Source organism: Elgaria multicarinata, chromosome 6 (genome assembly GCF_023053635.1).
Source record: "Elgaria multicarinata webbii isolate HBS135686 ecotype San Diego chromosome 6, rElgMul1.1.pri, whole genome shotgun sequence".
Taxonomy (NCBI): Eukaryota; Metazoa; Chordata; class Lepidosauria; order Squamata; family Anguidae; genus Elgaria; species Elgaria multicarinata.
Window position 1 is genome coordinate 105,573,602 of NC_086176.1, and position 17,787 is coordinate 105,591,388.

Genomic DNA, 17,787 nt, shown 5'->3' on the forward strand with positions numbered 1-17,787 from the left:
AGAGAGCTGAGAACGAATGAACTTCTAGACTGACCTCTTCAAGAGCTTGGTTGTGGTTCTTCTGGCTTTCCTGAATTCTCACAAGAGAGCAATACAACAACTCATGATGCACATGTGCATACACCTTTATATGAAAATGCATTCTTTTCTGTTTGGGTGAAAATTTGAGCCACAGATAAATATTTTTGCCAGCCTTGATCCAACATTGGCTTTGCTATCGGGCCAGATGAAGTTAAATTAGAGGCCAGGTATAAGCTAGCAACGAGACCACATCACGCCAGTCCTTTTCCAGCTTCATTGGCTGCCGGTCCAGGTCTGGGCCCAATTCAGAGTCCTGGTATTAACATTCAAAGTCCTAAACAACTGGGGGCCAGGCTATCTGAAGGAACACCTCCTCCCATATGCACCTTCCCAGACCCCAAGGTCATCCTCAGGGTTCCTTCTCTGTGAGCCCCTGCCAAAGGAAGTGAGGCAGGTGGCTACCAGTAGGATGGCCTTCTCCGCTGTGGCACCCCGGCTGTGGAATGAGCTCTCTAAAGAGGTTCGCCTGGCACCCTCCCTATATTCTTTCAGACGCCTGGTAAAACCTTTTTTTATTTTCTCAGCATTTTAACAGTCTAGCAACTTAATTTTAACTTTGGTTTTTTAAATTTGTATTTTAAATCTATATTAATTTCTGCATTGTTGCTTAATTTTATCCTGGTTGTGTTTTATATTGTGCTTTTATGCTGTTTGTTTTATATTTTGAATGGTTTTTATGGTTTTAATTTTTGTAAACTTCCCGGACAGCTTCAGCTATTGGGCGGTATAAAAATGTGTGTGTGTGTGTGTGTGTGTGTGTGTGTGTGTGTGTATGAAAAAAGGAAAGGAACCTCTCGTGCAAGCACTTGAGTCATTGCTGACTCGGGGATCTACACTACTGCTTTAAAGTGCTTTAAAGCACTTTGAAAATGTTTTGAAAACTGTATATGCAATGTGTCCTGGGCCCCAACAGTTGTCAAAACTTTATAAAGCGCTTTAAAGCGCTTTAAAGAAGTAGTGTAGATCCTGCCCCTGAGGGACGCCTGCTTTCGCTGACATTTTCTTGGCAGATTTTGTAGCGGGGTGGTTTGCCATTGCCTTCCCCAGTCGTGGTTACCTTTCCCCCAGGTAGCTGGGTACTCATTTTACCGACCTTGGAAGGATGGAAGGCTGTGTCGACCTGAGCTGGCAGCCTGAGAACCAGCTTCCGCTGGGATCGAACTCTGGCCGTGGGGAGAGTTTCGGCTGCAGTAACTGCCGCTTACCACTCTGCGCCACATGACGCTGTGATATATATGAAAGGGGGATGGAAATGTTCACCCTGACTTCAAAGTATATGCAGTGAAATAGTGAAGACCATAGCCCTCTTGCGATATTCCAAAGTGTAGTGAATGAATGCTTCGGTGTGTGCGTGATCATGATGGGAGTCTCCACCCCACAACCTGATGCTTGAAAAGAACCCTGGGTGCAGTTGTATGCATTGCGGAATCTGCAGTTTCAGACCTGTAGGCGCATTGGTTGAATGCACGTTGGAATCTCTGAATCAGACTCATATTGCCCTGCACAGCAAGGTCATAATCAATCATTTTTTCTTTTCTTTTCTTTTTTAAATTTGTAGTCCAAGTGGAAAGAAATTCCGAAGCAAACCCCAGTTGGCGAGATATTTGGGGAACACTGTTGACCTCAGCAGTTTTGACTTCAGGACAGGGAAGATGATGCCCAGTAAATTACAGAAGAACAAACAGAGATTAAGGAATGATTCGCTCAGTCAAAATAAGGTGGGTTCACAAATGCGCTTTATGGATGTGCCAGGTCCAAAAACTGTTGACATCTTAAATAAGGAGGAAAATGGAGCAAACATCTGTTTATTTGCCACTCCTTGCAGCTGTCTTGATATCTTTGCACTTCTCTTTCTCAGTGATGGATGGGTGTGTGTTAGGGTGCATGTTTTAAGCAATACTTTGTCAAGAAAGAAGTCTAGAATTCAAAGCAGGATCTAATTAAAATATTACCGAGTGTACATTATCGAAGGTGATAATTGATGGTGACTTTTATCTTTGTGATGAACAACGATAAGGCTTACCAAACATTTCTAGGTAACCTTTTGCTGTGACAGGTGATGTCAAGAGATTACTCCATGCATTTTTAAAGCAGTGTCACTGCTGTGCTCATCGTCTGGGGGGAAAAAGTGGGAGTTTGGAAGAATACTGTCTTGCAGAGCACTGCCTGAGCTTATTTTCAGAAGGGCTCCTCTAAGAGATCTACTCCTTTAGAAGATCCACTCTTTGCTGCAGGGGTAGGGCTTAAAATAGACTTCAGGATCTGCACTACTGTATAGGGCTCTAGTCTGCTTAATAGGTTGCCAGTGAAAATTTCTTGTTGTCTTTGTATGTGGGGAACAAACTCACTTCTGGCTGTGCTGTGCTCCTCCTGGTGGCTGCTGACCCATAATGCCTTTCTGAACGACTCAAGTCATCACTTAGCTGCTTCCAGAGAAGGCTTTTACGGCACGATCACCTGGCCTCATTCACGGAATTTTATGGGGGATCCAGACAATGTCACCTTCCTCTCTTGTAACCCTCTGGTATTTTTTCTCTCTGCTTCTTCCATCTTTTTTTCTTACCACAGCAAATCCATTAAGGAGAAAAACACAGATTAGTTGCACAAGGCCTTCTAATTAGTAGCACTAAGGAACCTTCCATCTGGAAACACCCTTAATTCAATTCTGGAGGAAGTGAAAGAGGCCGGGCAGTTTTGATTTGCCCAAATGTTCTCATAGGAAGACTTTGAGTGCGCCACTAGTATATCCAAATAATTCTCTCTCTTTCTCTCTCTCTGTCACTTTGCTACCTGCTTTCTTTTTCAGCAGGCTCTCTGGTTAGCTGTATCCTCTGGCTATGGGTTACCACCACTTGCTGCCTTCTGTTCATCTTCAGGTAGTTTCAGAGCCTTTCTATGTGAGGCTTTTATTGTGTGATCGTGATTGCTCACTCGTGGTAGTCTGCGGGTCTTTTACACAATGTTATCCTCCTCCAGGGCTTCTCCTGCTCTTTGCAACCATTTCCTCAGCTTTTTTTTAGATCGAGGAAAGTATGGTATTATTTAGAAATGGCAGAATGAGACTCTCGTATAGTTTCACAATGCCATCTAGTGGTTATATAATGAAACATATAGAGAGACAGAGAGTACCACCACCACCCTGGGGGAAAAAGGACATGTAAAGGAGCCGAGCCTAATCCCGCAAAGGATCCTGAAGCAGAAGCCTTGGTAAAGGTGCAAGTTAAAAGTCTCATATTGAAAAGCTTGCTGGGTGTTTTGGCTGGCCAAAACAGAACAGTCCTCAAGTGGGGTGGCGTAGTTTCTGGTGAGCTAGTCAGTCATCTGATGTTAGATGTGAGCTGCAATTACTAATGCGTGTTTGTAGGGCTATTTTGGGGGAATGTTCTTGTGATGATGGTCACAGCAAAATGTTATCTAGAAATACCATCCTGAAAATGTCAAGTTCCTAGTCCTTCACAAGCCAGGGTAGGGAAGTGAGGACTGAACGGGATTTCTGGTAGTTCTCAGGTATGCCTTCAGCGACTTGCATAGCTGTCCTTCCTCCTCCACACAAATAAGAGAAAAACAATACATTATGCAAATTTGCATGATAGGCCACAGTGTTCATTGAAACAGACATTTTATCTTTGATTGGTGAGTCCATGCATTTCTTCCATGCCAAGATGTGTATTTGGGACCGCTTGATTGCAGTAGATCGCTAGACCAGTGGATGCTGGTGGCTCTGATGTCAGTGGGGAAGGGTGAATTCACTCCAGGCTACAGTCCGAACCACTCACAACTCTGAGGAATAGCTTGGATAGAGTTCTGACTGAAACCTGGACTGGATGCACCGCCCCACTGAAATCAGAGCCACCAGCCTCCACTGCTCTATGCAGTGCAATTGTACTGAATAGTGCCTTCACTGTATCTTTTCTATTATGACTTGAGCTGTTGGTTCTCCCCGCTCCCCCCCCCCCCCCCGCTGACCCTGTTTAAGTGCTGCTCCACTCCCCACACTTTCTCCTTCTTTAGAGATCCTAGCAAGTCAGGAGTCACGTGACGAATGTGATGACATCACAATGCAATGTCGCCAATCGGATTTAGCTGCATTTGTCGCTGAGAGCAAAGAGAAGCCAATTTCAAGGAGGTTCTACCTGGACTAGACACGTGGATCACTCTTTGACCTCACTCTAAATGGGCTTTGCAGGCCCTTCTATCTCTTTTTGATATGATACCTGAAAATCAGCCCAGAAGAGCTGTTGGTTTGCTGTTTCTGAGTGCAACCCCTCTTTCAGCTCTGCTTTTCATCAAAACCATCCCTGCAACAAAACCTATCTGTATCAAAACCTCCCCCACATCATGGAAAGCTTCCATGTAAGGGAGGCTTCAGTATTTGTGACTACTGTATCTTTAACCGTTGCATAGAAAAGGGAATTTCAGCAGGTGTCATTTGTATGCCTGCAACACCTGGTGAAATTCCATCTTCATCACAACAGTGAAAGCTGCAGGAGACCTGCCCTCGTTTGTATCTGGTCACTCTAGTATAGCTCCTGCTGCTTTAACTGTTGTGACGAAGAGGGAATTTCACCAGGTGCTGCATGCATACAAATGCCACCTGCTGAAATTCCCTTTTCTATGCACCTGTTAAAGATACAGGAGCCCCCATATGGTCATGCTACTTTGGACAAAAAGGACTTCTGTGGAGGCTGTGGGTCACTGCGTGTCATACATGCATGTGTAGATTGGTCCAAAAAAATTGCCCAAAACATATTTTATTGCAGGAGTGGGTAACTGCATGAAGTCTAGAGGCCATTTTACTCCTCAGAACCCCCGCTATGGGCTGCATTCCACATGGCACTGTGTAGAGAGCCAGTGTGGTATAGCGGCTAAAGTTTTGGACTGGGAGTCGAGAGATCCGGGTTCTAGTCTCCCCTTAGCCATGGAAACCCACTGGGTGACTTTGGGCCAGTCACAGACTCTCAGCCCAACCTACCTCACAGGGTTGTTGTTATAAGGATAAAACGGAGAGGAGTAATGCCACCTTGGGTTCCTTGGAGAAAAAAAGGCAGGATGCAAATGCAATAAAATAAATAAATAGTTCATGGGATGCCTCCCCCTGCCCCCAGTTTTAAAAAGAAAGAAAAATAGCCGTTTTGTTGCAGGAATTCAGCACTACAGAGCATTTTGAGGGTTGCATTTAGTGTGTTTCAAAGCTAATTTTTTATGCTTTGGGCATTCTTTAGCAGCTATGGAATGCCATTTTTTTAATCAAAAAAGATTAAAGAAATTTGCAGAGAGGGGGTGGCAGGGGCTGTCCTGGGGATGATGGTGGTGGTGGACCCATATGTGGTCCACAAGCTGTGTATTGCCCAATCACGTTTAATTAGATTGACTGCTTAAATTAATTAATTAATCCAATAAATTAATTTCTGACATATCCTGGCATGACTATCCACCATCTAACAACTTCTTGAGTTTACCTGTACGATAACGAACACTTTTCTTTTCTCTCTCTCTTTGAATAGGGTAAACCAGACTTAAATACAACGCTCCCAATCAGGCAAACGGCATCTATTTTTAAGCAGCCTGTAACCAAAGTGACCAACCACCCTCATAACAAAGTGAAGTCTGATCCACAGCGCGTGATTGAACAGCCTAGACAGGTAACCGAGGTGATGGGGGTGGGGGTGGGGGCGGGGGTGGTAGCGGTATCATCCCCTTAATTGGTGCTGTGATATAGAATCATAGAATCATAGAATAGCAGAGTTGGAAGGGGCCTACAAGGCCATCGAGTCCAACCCCCTGCTCAATGCAGGAATCCACCCTAAAGCATCCCTGACAGATGGTTGTCCAGCTGCCTTTTGAAGGCCTCTAGTGTGGGAGAGGCCACAACCTCACCAGGCAAATGATTCCATTATTGTACTGCTCTAGCAGTCAGGAAGTTTTTCCTGATGTTCAGCTGGAATCTGGCTTCCTTTAACTTGAGCCCGTTATTCCGTGTCCTGCAGTCTGGGGGGATTGAGAAGAGATCCTGGACCTCCTCTGTGTGACAACCTTTTAAGTATTTGAAGAGTGCTATCATGTCTCCCCTCAATCTTCTCTTCTCCAGGCTAAACATGCCCAGTTCTTTCAGTCTCTCTTCATAGGGCTTTGTTTCTAGACCCCTGATCATCCTGGTTGCCCTCCTCTGAACACGCTCCAGCTTGCCTGCATCCAGACATAGCTGCTGGTGTAGCATAACTCCATAATTGCACATTGAGATTCAAATCACTATTTTTATATAGCTCATTATCCCCGTTACAAATGGCCACAAAGCACAGGAGAGGCCGTGGAGGTTGACAACGTCATGTGCAGAACCAACAAACATCCATGAGTAACCAGTCTTGATCTCAGGATAAAAGCCTGGTATAGAGAAGCCCTCAGTGTTATAAGTCCCTGGTCCTTCTCATCACCAGGCTTCAGACCAAACTCCATAGCTTCAAGCTTCTAATTGCTATATTTTTGAGAATTTAAAGTTTATCCACTGCCACCGTGTTTAAGTGGTAAACAGAAGGATGCAACAACAGCTAGGCCTGTAACTCGTGCTTTATTCAAAACTGAAAGTAGAAGCCCTCATCAGGCTAAGTGTTGTTCCCTTGAATAGTTTCCCCCAGGAACCTGTTGTCCTTGACTTCAGTTCCACTAATCATGTTACAATCATCAGAGCCGAGCAAGAGGCAGGTGAACACACAAGTTGTGAAGGCGAACAGGAGGAGCATGTACAAGGAACTCTTATCAGTGAGCCCCTGTTGGGATGTGGGCCCCCAGTAGGCAACCTGGTTCTGCCAGGATGCCCGCTTCCTCCTCTGCCTCTCAGAGTCGTAATGTCGGAAGTCTTCTACTGCTCTGTTTGATGTCTGACTGGGCCCTCCCAAAACAGGCTTATCCTCAATATCGACTTTGAAGTTGGAGTTTGTTCATTTATTTATTGCATTTATATACCGCCCCATAGCCGAAGCTCTCTGGGCGGTTTACAAAAGTTAAAAACAGTGAACCTTAAAAACAGACATGCAAAGTTTAAAAGCATAAAAAGCATAAAAACAACACTATTCTTATAAAAACAGCTATTCTGGGGTCCGTTGAAAACAAACAAACTCAGCTCATGTTGTTAAATGCTGTTAAGCGCCTTGGAGAAGAGAAAGGTCTTACCCTGGTGCCGAAAAGATAACAATGTTGGCGCCAGGCGAGCTTCGTCGGGGAGATCATTCCATAAATGGGGGGCCACCACTGAGAAGGCCCTCTCCCTTGTTGCCATCCTCCAAGCTTCCCTCGGAGGAGGACCTTAGATGTTGAACGTAGTGACCGGGTATATTCATGTCGGGAGAGGCGTTCCATCAGGTATTGTGGTCCCAAACCGTGTAAGGCTTTATAGGTCAAAACCAGCACCTTGAATTGGGCTCGGAAACGTATAGGCAGCCAACGCAAGCGGGCCAGAATCGGTCTAAGTTTAATAGAACGCGGAGTCTAATATGTTAGGAAGGAGACTCAAAGCGGTACCTGTGATGTTGGTTCTCCTTGGGACCCAGCTCTTACCTCTGCAGCCCCATTTCTTGGCAAGAAGATGCTGCCGTTGCAGTCGGTGAACACCGGGTGGTGATTCACTTGCTGTTTTTGCTGGCCATTGTCGTTTGTGGACTTGAATAAGAGAGAGTTTTGGTTTTGTTTCTCTCCGTGTCATTGTGATGAAAATATGAGGGCCGAAAGGAGCATTCTTTTTCTTCCAAGCCGTTAAACATGAATATGAGGAAGGGCCTGTGTCTGTCTTGAGAGTAGCCAAAACAGGCAAGTAGGAACGTGACCTCCAGGCCAACAGGGTGATGGCGCTAAGGAGATGAGGCTTGCTGACCATGTAGGCATGTGATGCCGATGTCAGTGGGGAGGTGAAGCCGCTCCGGGTTTCAGTCAGAACCAGTTAGAACTCTTAAGAGCTCATAAAAGCTCCTTTAGTATTCTGACTTGTTGAAACCCGGAGCGGATTCACCACCCCCCTGACATTGGAGCCACCAGCCTCCATTTCTTGCAGCTTGTCTTCTTTCGAGAGGGAGGGGGCATGAAAGTCGGGATGAAGATCTTGTGGGCCTCTGGACTTTGTTGGATTACAACACCCATCAACCCTGACCATTGGCCATGCTGGCTGGGGTAGCATGGAGCCAGGAATGGATCTTGAGAATGTGCATGCCCAGCCCCATACAAATGACACCTTTCTGAATAGTTTGCCCATTATGAATGAGGCTTCGCGGAGGTGTGGGTATGTAAAAATTTGGGGCACAAGCCAAGACCCAATTTGCAATAAAATTTGCATATGGTAATTTATATGTGTAGATGCCCTTGAAGGCTGGGGTGCTATGCGAGGCAGTAAGCCTGTGTGCACCAGTTGCTGGGGAACATGGGCGGGAGGGTGCTGTTGCACCATGTCCTGCTTTGTTGGTCCCTGGCCGATGGCTGGTTGGCCATTGTGTGAACAGAGTGCTGGACTAGATGGACCCTTGGTCTGATCCAGCATCAGGGCTCTTCTTATGTTCTTACGTCAATTTAGAAAAATATTCATTAGGATTTCAGTTTCATAGAAGGCTCGGTGGTTGATTTCCCTTCCAGGGTCCTTCAATAAATTCATTTAATTTGCACCTGGCTACACAGAAATATAGATAAGTTCCTCTATTAATTCTGCCTCCCTCCCCACCATAGGTGCAAGATGTAGTTGGACTACGATTCCCATCAACCCTGACCATCAGCCATGCAGGCTGGGTCAGAGGAGGGTTGGAGCAACAGGGAAGGTGGCCGATGAGGGGTGGGTGGGTTCTGCGCCCTGAATTTTAGGGTGCTGTCAATCAAGCAGGAGGAGTGAGCAGAAGGAGAAGCCCTGCTGGATGGCACCCAGATCTGTTTAGGTTAGCAGAGTGTTCCTTTTGCAAAACACCTCTATGGTTGTCAGATACAGCTCGGAGACCTTTTGGGGCCTGCTCAAGTGAGGACGTTGAAGCCTTTCCCCTACCCTTTGAATATCAGAACTGCTACAATGGATCTCTTGTTGCTTTTGAAACTTCCTGGCATTTCAAAAGCAGTTTGCTGCCTGAGGTCAGATGCCTGGGGTGGGGATGGAAGGAGGCAACCAGGTCCAAAGGCATGCCGTAGCCTGGAGTGCAACGTTTATTTTGTCTGTCCTTCAGATGATAGAATCATAGAGTGGGGAGGGGCCCATTTAGGCCATTGAGTCCAACCCCCCCCCAGCTCAGTGCGGGAATCCCGTTCAAAGCACCTCTGGCAAAAGGCTGTTCAGTCTGTGCTCAAATGCCTCCAGTGATGGGGAATCCACTGCCTGCCTAGGCAATTGGTCCCATTGTCTGACTGCTAGGAGGTTTTTCCTGATATTCAGCTAAAACCTGCCTTGCTGTAACTTAAGCCCATCATTTTGCATCCTACAATCTTGGATGAAAGATAACAGGTTGCTGCTCTCTTCTACGTCAGATCTTCGGGTACTTTTAAAGTGCTGCCATGTCCCCTTTGAAAAGTACTATTGTATCGAATGCACAGGGTGTACTAGGCTTGAGACTGGCAATCTGATTCAATACGTAGTCAGTAAGATGTGCCCTAAGCCATGCAGTGCTCCAAAGAAGGACATAAGTCATTTCCATTCAAGATGCATTCCCCAAAGTCCAGCAGCGTTCTCTGGACCCTCCTTGCTCTTTGACAGATTTACAAATAGGATCAACCTTGTGTAGCAGCCAAATGAATAAAAACACTCTTTCCAATTGGCTGCAGCCAATTGCTCCTGGCAGAGGGGATGTCAACATGGATTTTTAAAGTGTTCTAGAATGGTGTGGGCATTATTACTGTAGCCACAGCCACTGGTGCTTTTTGGACGTGCATCCCAGCTCTTCAGAAACGCTTACAAAGAAGGCGCAGAACCTGAAAGCCAAGGAAAGGATTCAGAGGGTCACATGGAAGCAGGTTAAAAGTGACCTTTTTGCCATACGGATGTTTCGAGCAGGGGGTTGGACTCGATGGCCTTGTAGGCCCCTTCCGACTGTACTATTCTACGATTCTATGAATAGAGAAGGGGGGGCAATGTAAACCTTCAAAGCTGCCATAGCAAGGAGCCAGGATTAGGCCTTGAGAGTGTGTCTACTGGGCAACCACATAGGGTTATACACATTTTGTATACTCCATTATATCTGCATTTCACAGATTGTCGGGTGCCTTTCTTTCCATCCTCAGAATTGGATTTCCCCCCAGCTTCTCAGATTTGCACAAATTCGCACTTGGGAAAATGGGCAAGTCTCCCCAAAATGAGCGAATCCCCCACCCCAAATGTGCCTTTTCATGCTTTAGCCTTTGTGGAAATGCACATTTTTGGTTGGTGTTCTTTTAATTTACATATGTTTTTACCACTCTGTAAAACCGGTCAGTACAAAGAAAACAGGTCTGCAAGTGTGCAGAAACCATGCGAGTCGGGAAAAACCGGTCCACTTCGGAATCTGCTGCTTGCATTAATAGAAATCTGAACTCATCTGATTCCGTTGTGGATTTTTCCTACTTCCCTAGAATTATGCCAATGACATCTTTGGGAGTACAGGTGGTTTGCCCGGTATGAATGAAGTATCCTCAGGGGTACTGCTAGTTACTGAAACAATCTGGGATACAGATCGTGACCCAATGTTGCATAAATTGCATATGGTAATTTAGATGTATACATGGCAATTTAGAAATATTTATTAGAATTTAGATTTCACAGAGGGCGAGGCAATGGAGTTCTTATCCAATCATCCCCAATAAATGCAGTTTGTTTATTTAAAAGATTTCTTGGCTGCTTTTCAGGGCGGAAGCCCTTCCAAGGCGGCATACAGCAATAAAACATATACAACCAATACAATATTAAAAGTGATAAAAACACACAATAAAAACCAATAAAATCCAACAATAAAAACAGCAATAAAACAACATACACAACAGCAATCATATTAGGAGAAGGCCAACGTAAAAGAATATGTTTTCAAGGCCTTCTTCAAAGCCTGCAATGATGGGCAATAATTTGCACCCGCCCCACATGAAGTCATCTTAAATTAATTAAATTTGCCCCAAATTAATGTTCTACTCACAACTCCTCCAAACCAGTTTCCCTCATATTCATTAACCACTGAAATCCTGCCCCAAGCAAATTCCTCTGTATGGCAGTGTTGACAAAGAGCCTTCACCTCTTTGATAAAACCTCAGATGTATGGATAAACATTAGGAGGAAGTAAGTCCATCTTGGGAGTGTTCTGAACTTGGTAATATCATTTAGATAGGGTGACCCTATGAAAAGGAGGACAGGGCTCCTGTATCTTTAACAGTTGTATTGAAAAGGGAATTTCAGCAGGAGTCATTTGTATATATGGAGAACCTGGAGAAATTTTCTCTTCATCACAATAGTTAAAGCTGCAGGAGCTATACTGCAGCTATACTGTGAACAGATTTAAAAGAGGGCAGGGCACCTGCAGCTTTAACTGTTGTGATGAAGAGGGAATTTCACCAGATTTTCCATATATACAAATGACACCTGCTGAAATTCCTTTTTCAGTGCAACTGGGGGGAATCCGCACGTCGTTCTCAGGGCGCTTCCATCCGCCCCCAGTGCACCCCGAAAACGATCGTGTAACTCGCCTGTAAAAGAGCCGAGGAAGAAGTGTCCTTGCCAGCGCCGCCAGCGCTGGCGCCACCCAACTCCCTCCTCGCCGGCTGGGACGGAGAGCTCGGGGGAAGAAGGCGGGGTGGAGAGCTTCTTCCGCTCTCCACCCCGCCTTCTTCTGCCGAGCTCTCCGAGCCGGCTGGCAAGGAGGGAGTTGGGTGGCGCCGGTGGCGCCGGCAAGGACGCTTCTTCCTCGGCTCTAGAACCCGAATCTCACGACTCCCAGTCCAACACCTTAGCCACTACGCCACACTGGCTCTAAATTAGGGTGACCATATGAAAAGGAGGACAGGGCTCCTGTATCTTGAACTGGGGGGAATCCGCATGTCGTTCTCAGGGCGCTTCCATCCGCCCCCAGTGCACCCCAAAAACGATCGTGTAACTCGCATGTAAAAGAGCCGAGGAAGAAGCGTCCTTGCCGGCGCCACCGCCGCCACCCAACTCCCTCCTTGCCAGCCGGCTCGGAGAGCTCGGCAGAAGAAGGCGGGGTGGAGAGCGGAAGAAGCTCTCCACCCCGCCTTCTTCCCCCGAGCTCTCCGTCCCAGCCGGCGAGGAGGGAGTTGGGTGGCGCCAGCGCTGGCGGCGCTGGCAAGGACGCTTCTTCCTCGGCTCTTTTACAGGCGAGTTACACGATCGTTTTTGGGGTGCACTGGGGGCGGATGGAAGCGCCCTGAGAACGACGTGCGGATTCCCCCCAGTTCAAGATACAGGAGCCCTGTCCTCCTTTTCATATGGTCACCCTAATTTAGAGCCAGTGTGGCGTAGTGGCTAAGGTGTTGGACTGGGAGTCGTGAGATTCGGGTTCTAGTCCCCACTCGGCCATGGAAACCCACTGGTGACTTTGGGCCAGTCACAGACTCTCAGCCCAACGTACCTCACAGGGTTGTTGTTGTGAGGATAAAATGGAGAGGAGGAGGATTATGTACGCCACCTTGGGTTCCTTGGAAGAAAAAAGTTGGGATAGAAATATAATAATAATAATTAATAAATAATAATAATAATAATAATAATAATAATAATAATAATAATACCACCCATTTACCCAGAGGTAAGCCACATTGAACTTAATGGGATGTACTTCTTAGTAGACATGTATGTGATTGTTCTAAAGGTAAGAATAGTGAAATTCTTTCTGACACTGATATTCAGGCGTCAGGGAGAAGAGCTTTCAGCTTAGAGGCTGTTATTTCCAAAAGGCCTTGACACCTGGCTATCTCTTTTTCTAGAAATTCAATAGCCACAAGTATATTTAATTGTCATCTGAACCTTGACAGTTAAGAATTATACCAGTCAGCGATGTGGTCAAGATGCAAAAATGCCGTTGTTACTTAAGGGGTGCTCTGATCCCCCTACTTTCCTGTTCGCTGCATTCAGCAGGAGATGTCCTCCTGGTGGTACCCAAGGTTTTGGAGTTCTTGAATTGGCTGTGTGAGAGTAGGAGGAGCTGGAGACATGTAGCTTTATATACAGACAGTGAAGTGAGTGGGGGTGTAGGTTAGGATTCTGTGAAGTGAAGGGTAGAAGTGGGGTAGAGAGAAGTAGATGATTATATGAGGGAAGTAGATGATTATATGAGAATGAAGATAGTTGAGTTATAGACAGTAGTATTATATAGTGGAACCTTGTAAGAAAGAACTGACAAAAACCAATACGCTTACGGCCTTCCTCAACCTGGGGCGCTCCAGATGTGTTGGACTGCATCTCCCAGAATGCCCCAGCCTGGCTGGGGCATTCTGGGAGTTGTAGTCCAACACATCTGGAGCGCCCCAGGTTGAGGAAGGCTGGCTTAGAACCTTATAACCACACGCATTTCAGCTGAAAGAACCATTAAGCTTGTACATGCACTTACGTTAGTAAATTCAAATTACATTTAAACAACTAGTATGGTCTGTGGAAGAGTGACAGACGAGAGAACAATTAATCGGGGCAGTGGAATAGAAACTGAGGGGTAAGTTGCTGAGCTGTGGGGCCTAAAGAATAAAAGCGAGACAGGAGCTACAGCAGTCGGCCCAAACTCTCACACACGTCATCAGCACAGGGGGGATTGAAGTGGTCCTGGGTTCTAGTGGGGTAGACGGTCCTGTCAGGTAGCTTGCTGGCATCTCAGGTGAAGACAAGACGACACAGGTGAAGGCAGGACGTCACAGGTCCATCATGGCTCGAAATAGGGTCTTTGGGGCCATCCTGCCCGCTCTGTACTGTTCCCAATCATTAAAGAAGTATTCTGGGTTTTTGGTCCCTTTTTCGAAAAGCATTCCGGGGAAGGTAATCGTGTCCTCTGTATGAAGGCTTGTTTTTGTACATCGCTTGAATATTTTTTTAAATATAAACAATTCATAAATATTAAATAAACAATGTATTTTAAATATTAAAAACAAAACAAAACATTTCTTCCTATCCCCCCCCCTTCTCTTTCAGCGAGAATACAAAGGGGAATATAAAACCTATCTAATCTGTGTGTCCTCTTGAGAGGTGATGGCACTTTAGCACAGTTGACTAAGCTGGTGTTTCAAACTACAGAGGACAGGGCGAGGAGAAGACAATTATTTTTAAATGTAGCTTGAAAGCCGCTAGTAGAAAAAGGAGTTCTGTTATCTTTAGACGCCAACGCAGTCTGTCAGCTCCACCTTTGAAATACTCCGCTTCCTGTCCACAGGGAGGTCACGCAGACCATCCTGTCAAAGTGTGTTCTTTTGACATTTGATCTTTTGAAGGGGGAGACCTAAAGTCCCTTTGGTAAAGAAGCCAAATGCTGTGCTATTTTACCTGCATTGGGAGACTGGGAGGAAGCTTTCCTTTGAGGGTAGTTTTTAGAAGACTGAAGGATGTCCACTGAAGCTCTGGAGAAGGGCTTTGCTTCCCTTACCCACAGAGAACGACAGAGAGCTGAAACTTACTGAGAATGTTGCCTAGGGTGGGAGAAAGCCGAGGCTGTAGCAAGTGTCCCATTCTCCCGGCAAGTCATCACTCCTTTTTCGCAGTGGGGCCAGGCGAGGCGGAGATATCAGGAATCAGAAATCGCAGGAATCAGAAATCGCACCCAGGGCAACAGGGAAGGGTGCGGCAGGCAAAGGCCTCCTATCTGTGGACCGAGGTGGCCGTTCGTGCACCCTTCCAGAAGGGGAAGCCTGTGGTGCCCCTCCTTGCCCTAGACTTGAGGGCCCAATCCACAATTTGTTCCTTCCATTGTGGCCAATCAGCCACCCTAGAATTTAAACTGACTAGAAGGAGGAGGAACAGCAGCAGTCCGTGCTTCCACTGTAACATGACTCCTGCTACAACCTAGGTCAGCTGGGCTGTCTCGGATGCACTATGCGTGCCAAAAACGTTAAAAATTGTCAGATGCCAGCCATCGATTGGCTCAGCAGTGACCCAGTCCAAGAGCTGGGAGCAGGGCTGTCCCAAGACATTTTGCTGCCTGAGGCAAAGAACAAGATGGCGCCCACTCCCATTCCATGTACAAAAGCCAACTGGACTGGCAGATGAATCTTAGTTCGATTCTGGCAATAGATAATCTTTCCCCCCGGCATCCAAAAGCAGCTGGCGTCCACAGCTTCCTCTGACACTTTCCTGCTGCCTCCCAGCATCTGCCGTGTGAAGCGACTGCTTCACTCTACCTAATGGCAGGGCCGGTCTTGGCTGGGAATAATGCTGTTGCTTTATTCCCAGCCAAGCAATAAATCTTTATTCTGCTTTAATAATGCAACATAAAACGTTTTAACAACAACAACAACAACAACTCAGTTTTGTGCTCCTTTTGTGTGTGTGTCCTCCTCAGCACTTTGCCTCTGAGTTAAATAAATAAATAAATAAAATAAAAACTCCCCCCCCACATCAAAAAAGCCACATGTGTATGAGGAGAAAATGCAGCCCTTTCAGATTATGTCACAAATTTAAGCATCCGAGCGCTGGACATTTGGGGCATGTGTCCCGAAGCCAACGCATCCCCACAACGCCACTGAGACTTCCTTTTTTGCCCATACCATGTCCCAGCTCACGTCATGCGTGTGGTACTAGGCTTGCCAGAAGGGACTCTATAGAGTTCAGTTGTCAACCACATGCTTTGCATGCAGGAGGTCCCAGAGTCTCAGTTCCCAGCGTCTCCAGTAAAAAAGAGTCCAACTAAGAGTCGCTGAGACTGAGCTACCTGGACAAATAGACTGACCTGATAATAAGGCATCTTCCTAACTTCCTAACATGTGAAATCAGGCCTAAATGTCTGAATTATTGCTTTCCCCCTACCTCCTCCAGCCTTTCTATTGAAATTCAGGCATTTTGTCAAGCCAGTGATATTTTAAGAAATGATCTGACAAAGGAAAGCAGGAATGAAATAATGGAGTTGTTCTGCAAAATCTGTAAATAGTGAGGGCAACTGCACGACCCAAGTGGTCACTGCCATGATCATCTTAAAATGGATCTTAATTGGACAACGAAGTATTAATGACTTGCGTGGGGAGCGCTGGAACGAAGCAATTATGTTAACGCACAGAGCTCGTCCATCACATTATCAATCCAGGCGTGCTCTGTAGGGATCACCTAACTTATTTGACATAATTGGTGCCCTAAATTGTTATAAAACCAGCTAAATGAGAGCATTTTATAAGGGCCTTCTTCCGGTAATCATGCAAATGGCAAATGGAAATATCTCTATCGTTTTAGTTTCTATTTAAAATAAATGAAATAGGTTAAAAAATTACTGTCGTTTTCTTAACGAACAATTACTGGAGGTTTCATGTTAACAAAAACAAATTTTAGGAGTTGCACTTGAATGCTTTGACTTTCAGGAATGGAGCGTGTTTCATAATAATTTGATTAGATGCCATAGATCTTCTTTGTTTGCAGAATCTTTCCATTCTTATTACTACTAGTACGGTGTAGTGGTTAGAATGTTGGACTGGGACTCGGGAGATCTGGGTTCTAGTCCCCACTTGGTCATGAAGCTCACTGGGTGGCTTTGGGCCAGTCAGTGACCCTCAGCCTAGCCTACCTCACAGGGTTCTGGTAAGGATGAAAAGGAGAGGAAGATCATGTAAGCCATCTTGGGTTCCTTGCAAGAGGAAAAAAGGCGTGATATAAATGTATTAATATTATCATCAATAACAACAATACATTTTATCTTATCTTTCTTTCAAGAGCACCATGTATCATTTCATCACCTCCCATGTATCATTTCATCTTTTCATCAGCCTGGTGAGGTAGCTTGGGCTGAGAGATATCATTAGTCCTAGCTTAACCATAACCAATGTGGCCGAGCATGGATTACATCTAGCAGACAAACCACTACACTACCCTGGCTTCCAGTGGGCTGGATCCAGATTAGTTGAACATAGGCCCCACTGAAATCAATGAGACACCTTCGTCATTACTTTAATTCCCATTGAAATAAATTGGAGTTCTGTTCAATTAGCTTGGTTTGGATCCAAGCCGGTGATTCTTCATCATGAGTGGATGAGCCGCCACTCCCATAATTCCCAGCCAGCGTGGCCAATGGCCAGTGATGTGAGCCGCAGTCCAACACATCTGGAGGGCCCCGGCTTGGGGACGCCCCTCTTAGCGACACTGACGGTTGGCTTGCTTTTCCCTTTGCTTCACCTGCCTTGCTAGGTAAAGCAAGGCGCCGTAGTTCGGTGGTAGAACACCTGCTTTGCATGCAGAAGGCCCTTGGTTGCATCTCCAGGTACGGCTAGGAAGGAATCCAGCCTGAAACCCTGGAAAGCCATTGCTGCCAGTCAGTGTGGATAATACTGGCTAGATGAACAGCTTCCAGTGTTCCTAGCTCCCAGGACCTCACTCTTGCATCAGCAGATATCATCAGCTAGGGGTGGTCTGATAATGATCAGGATCACAGCATTCGTGTGTGTGTGTGTGTGTGTGTGGAAATCTAACCCTTTCTTTCCCCATGTTGGTCCTTAGGAAAATCCCTCCTCTGATGCTGGTATTTTCATGGGGGGGGGGGGGACCCCCCGCCCTTGGTACCAATGGGAAATCCCCTGCAAAAAGGGATTTCCTTCCCCGCCCCCAGA

The 17,787-nt window shown here is 46.1% G+C and overlaps 1 protein-coding gene across 1 annotated transcript in view; it reads left to right on the forward strand.

The window, feature by feature from the left end:
- MBD2 (methyl-CpG binding domain protein 2) overlaps positions 1 to 17,787 on the forward strand; it is a 73,083-nt gene that overhangs the window by 30,824 nt on the left and 24,472 nt on the right. Inside the window, exons 2-3 of the mRNA XM_063128247.1 lie at positions 1,640 to 1,799; positions 5,586 to 5,723. Coding sequence (XP_062984317.1) covers positions 1,640 to 1,799; positions 5,586 to 5,723 — 298 coding nt within the window. The remainder of the gene's footprint in view (positions 1 to 1,639; positions 1,800 to 5,585; positions 5,724 to 17,787) is intronic.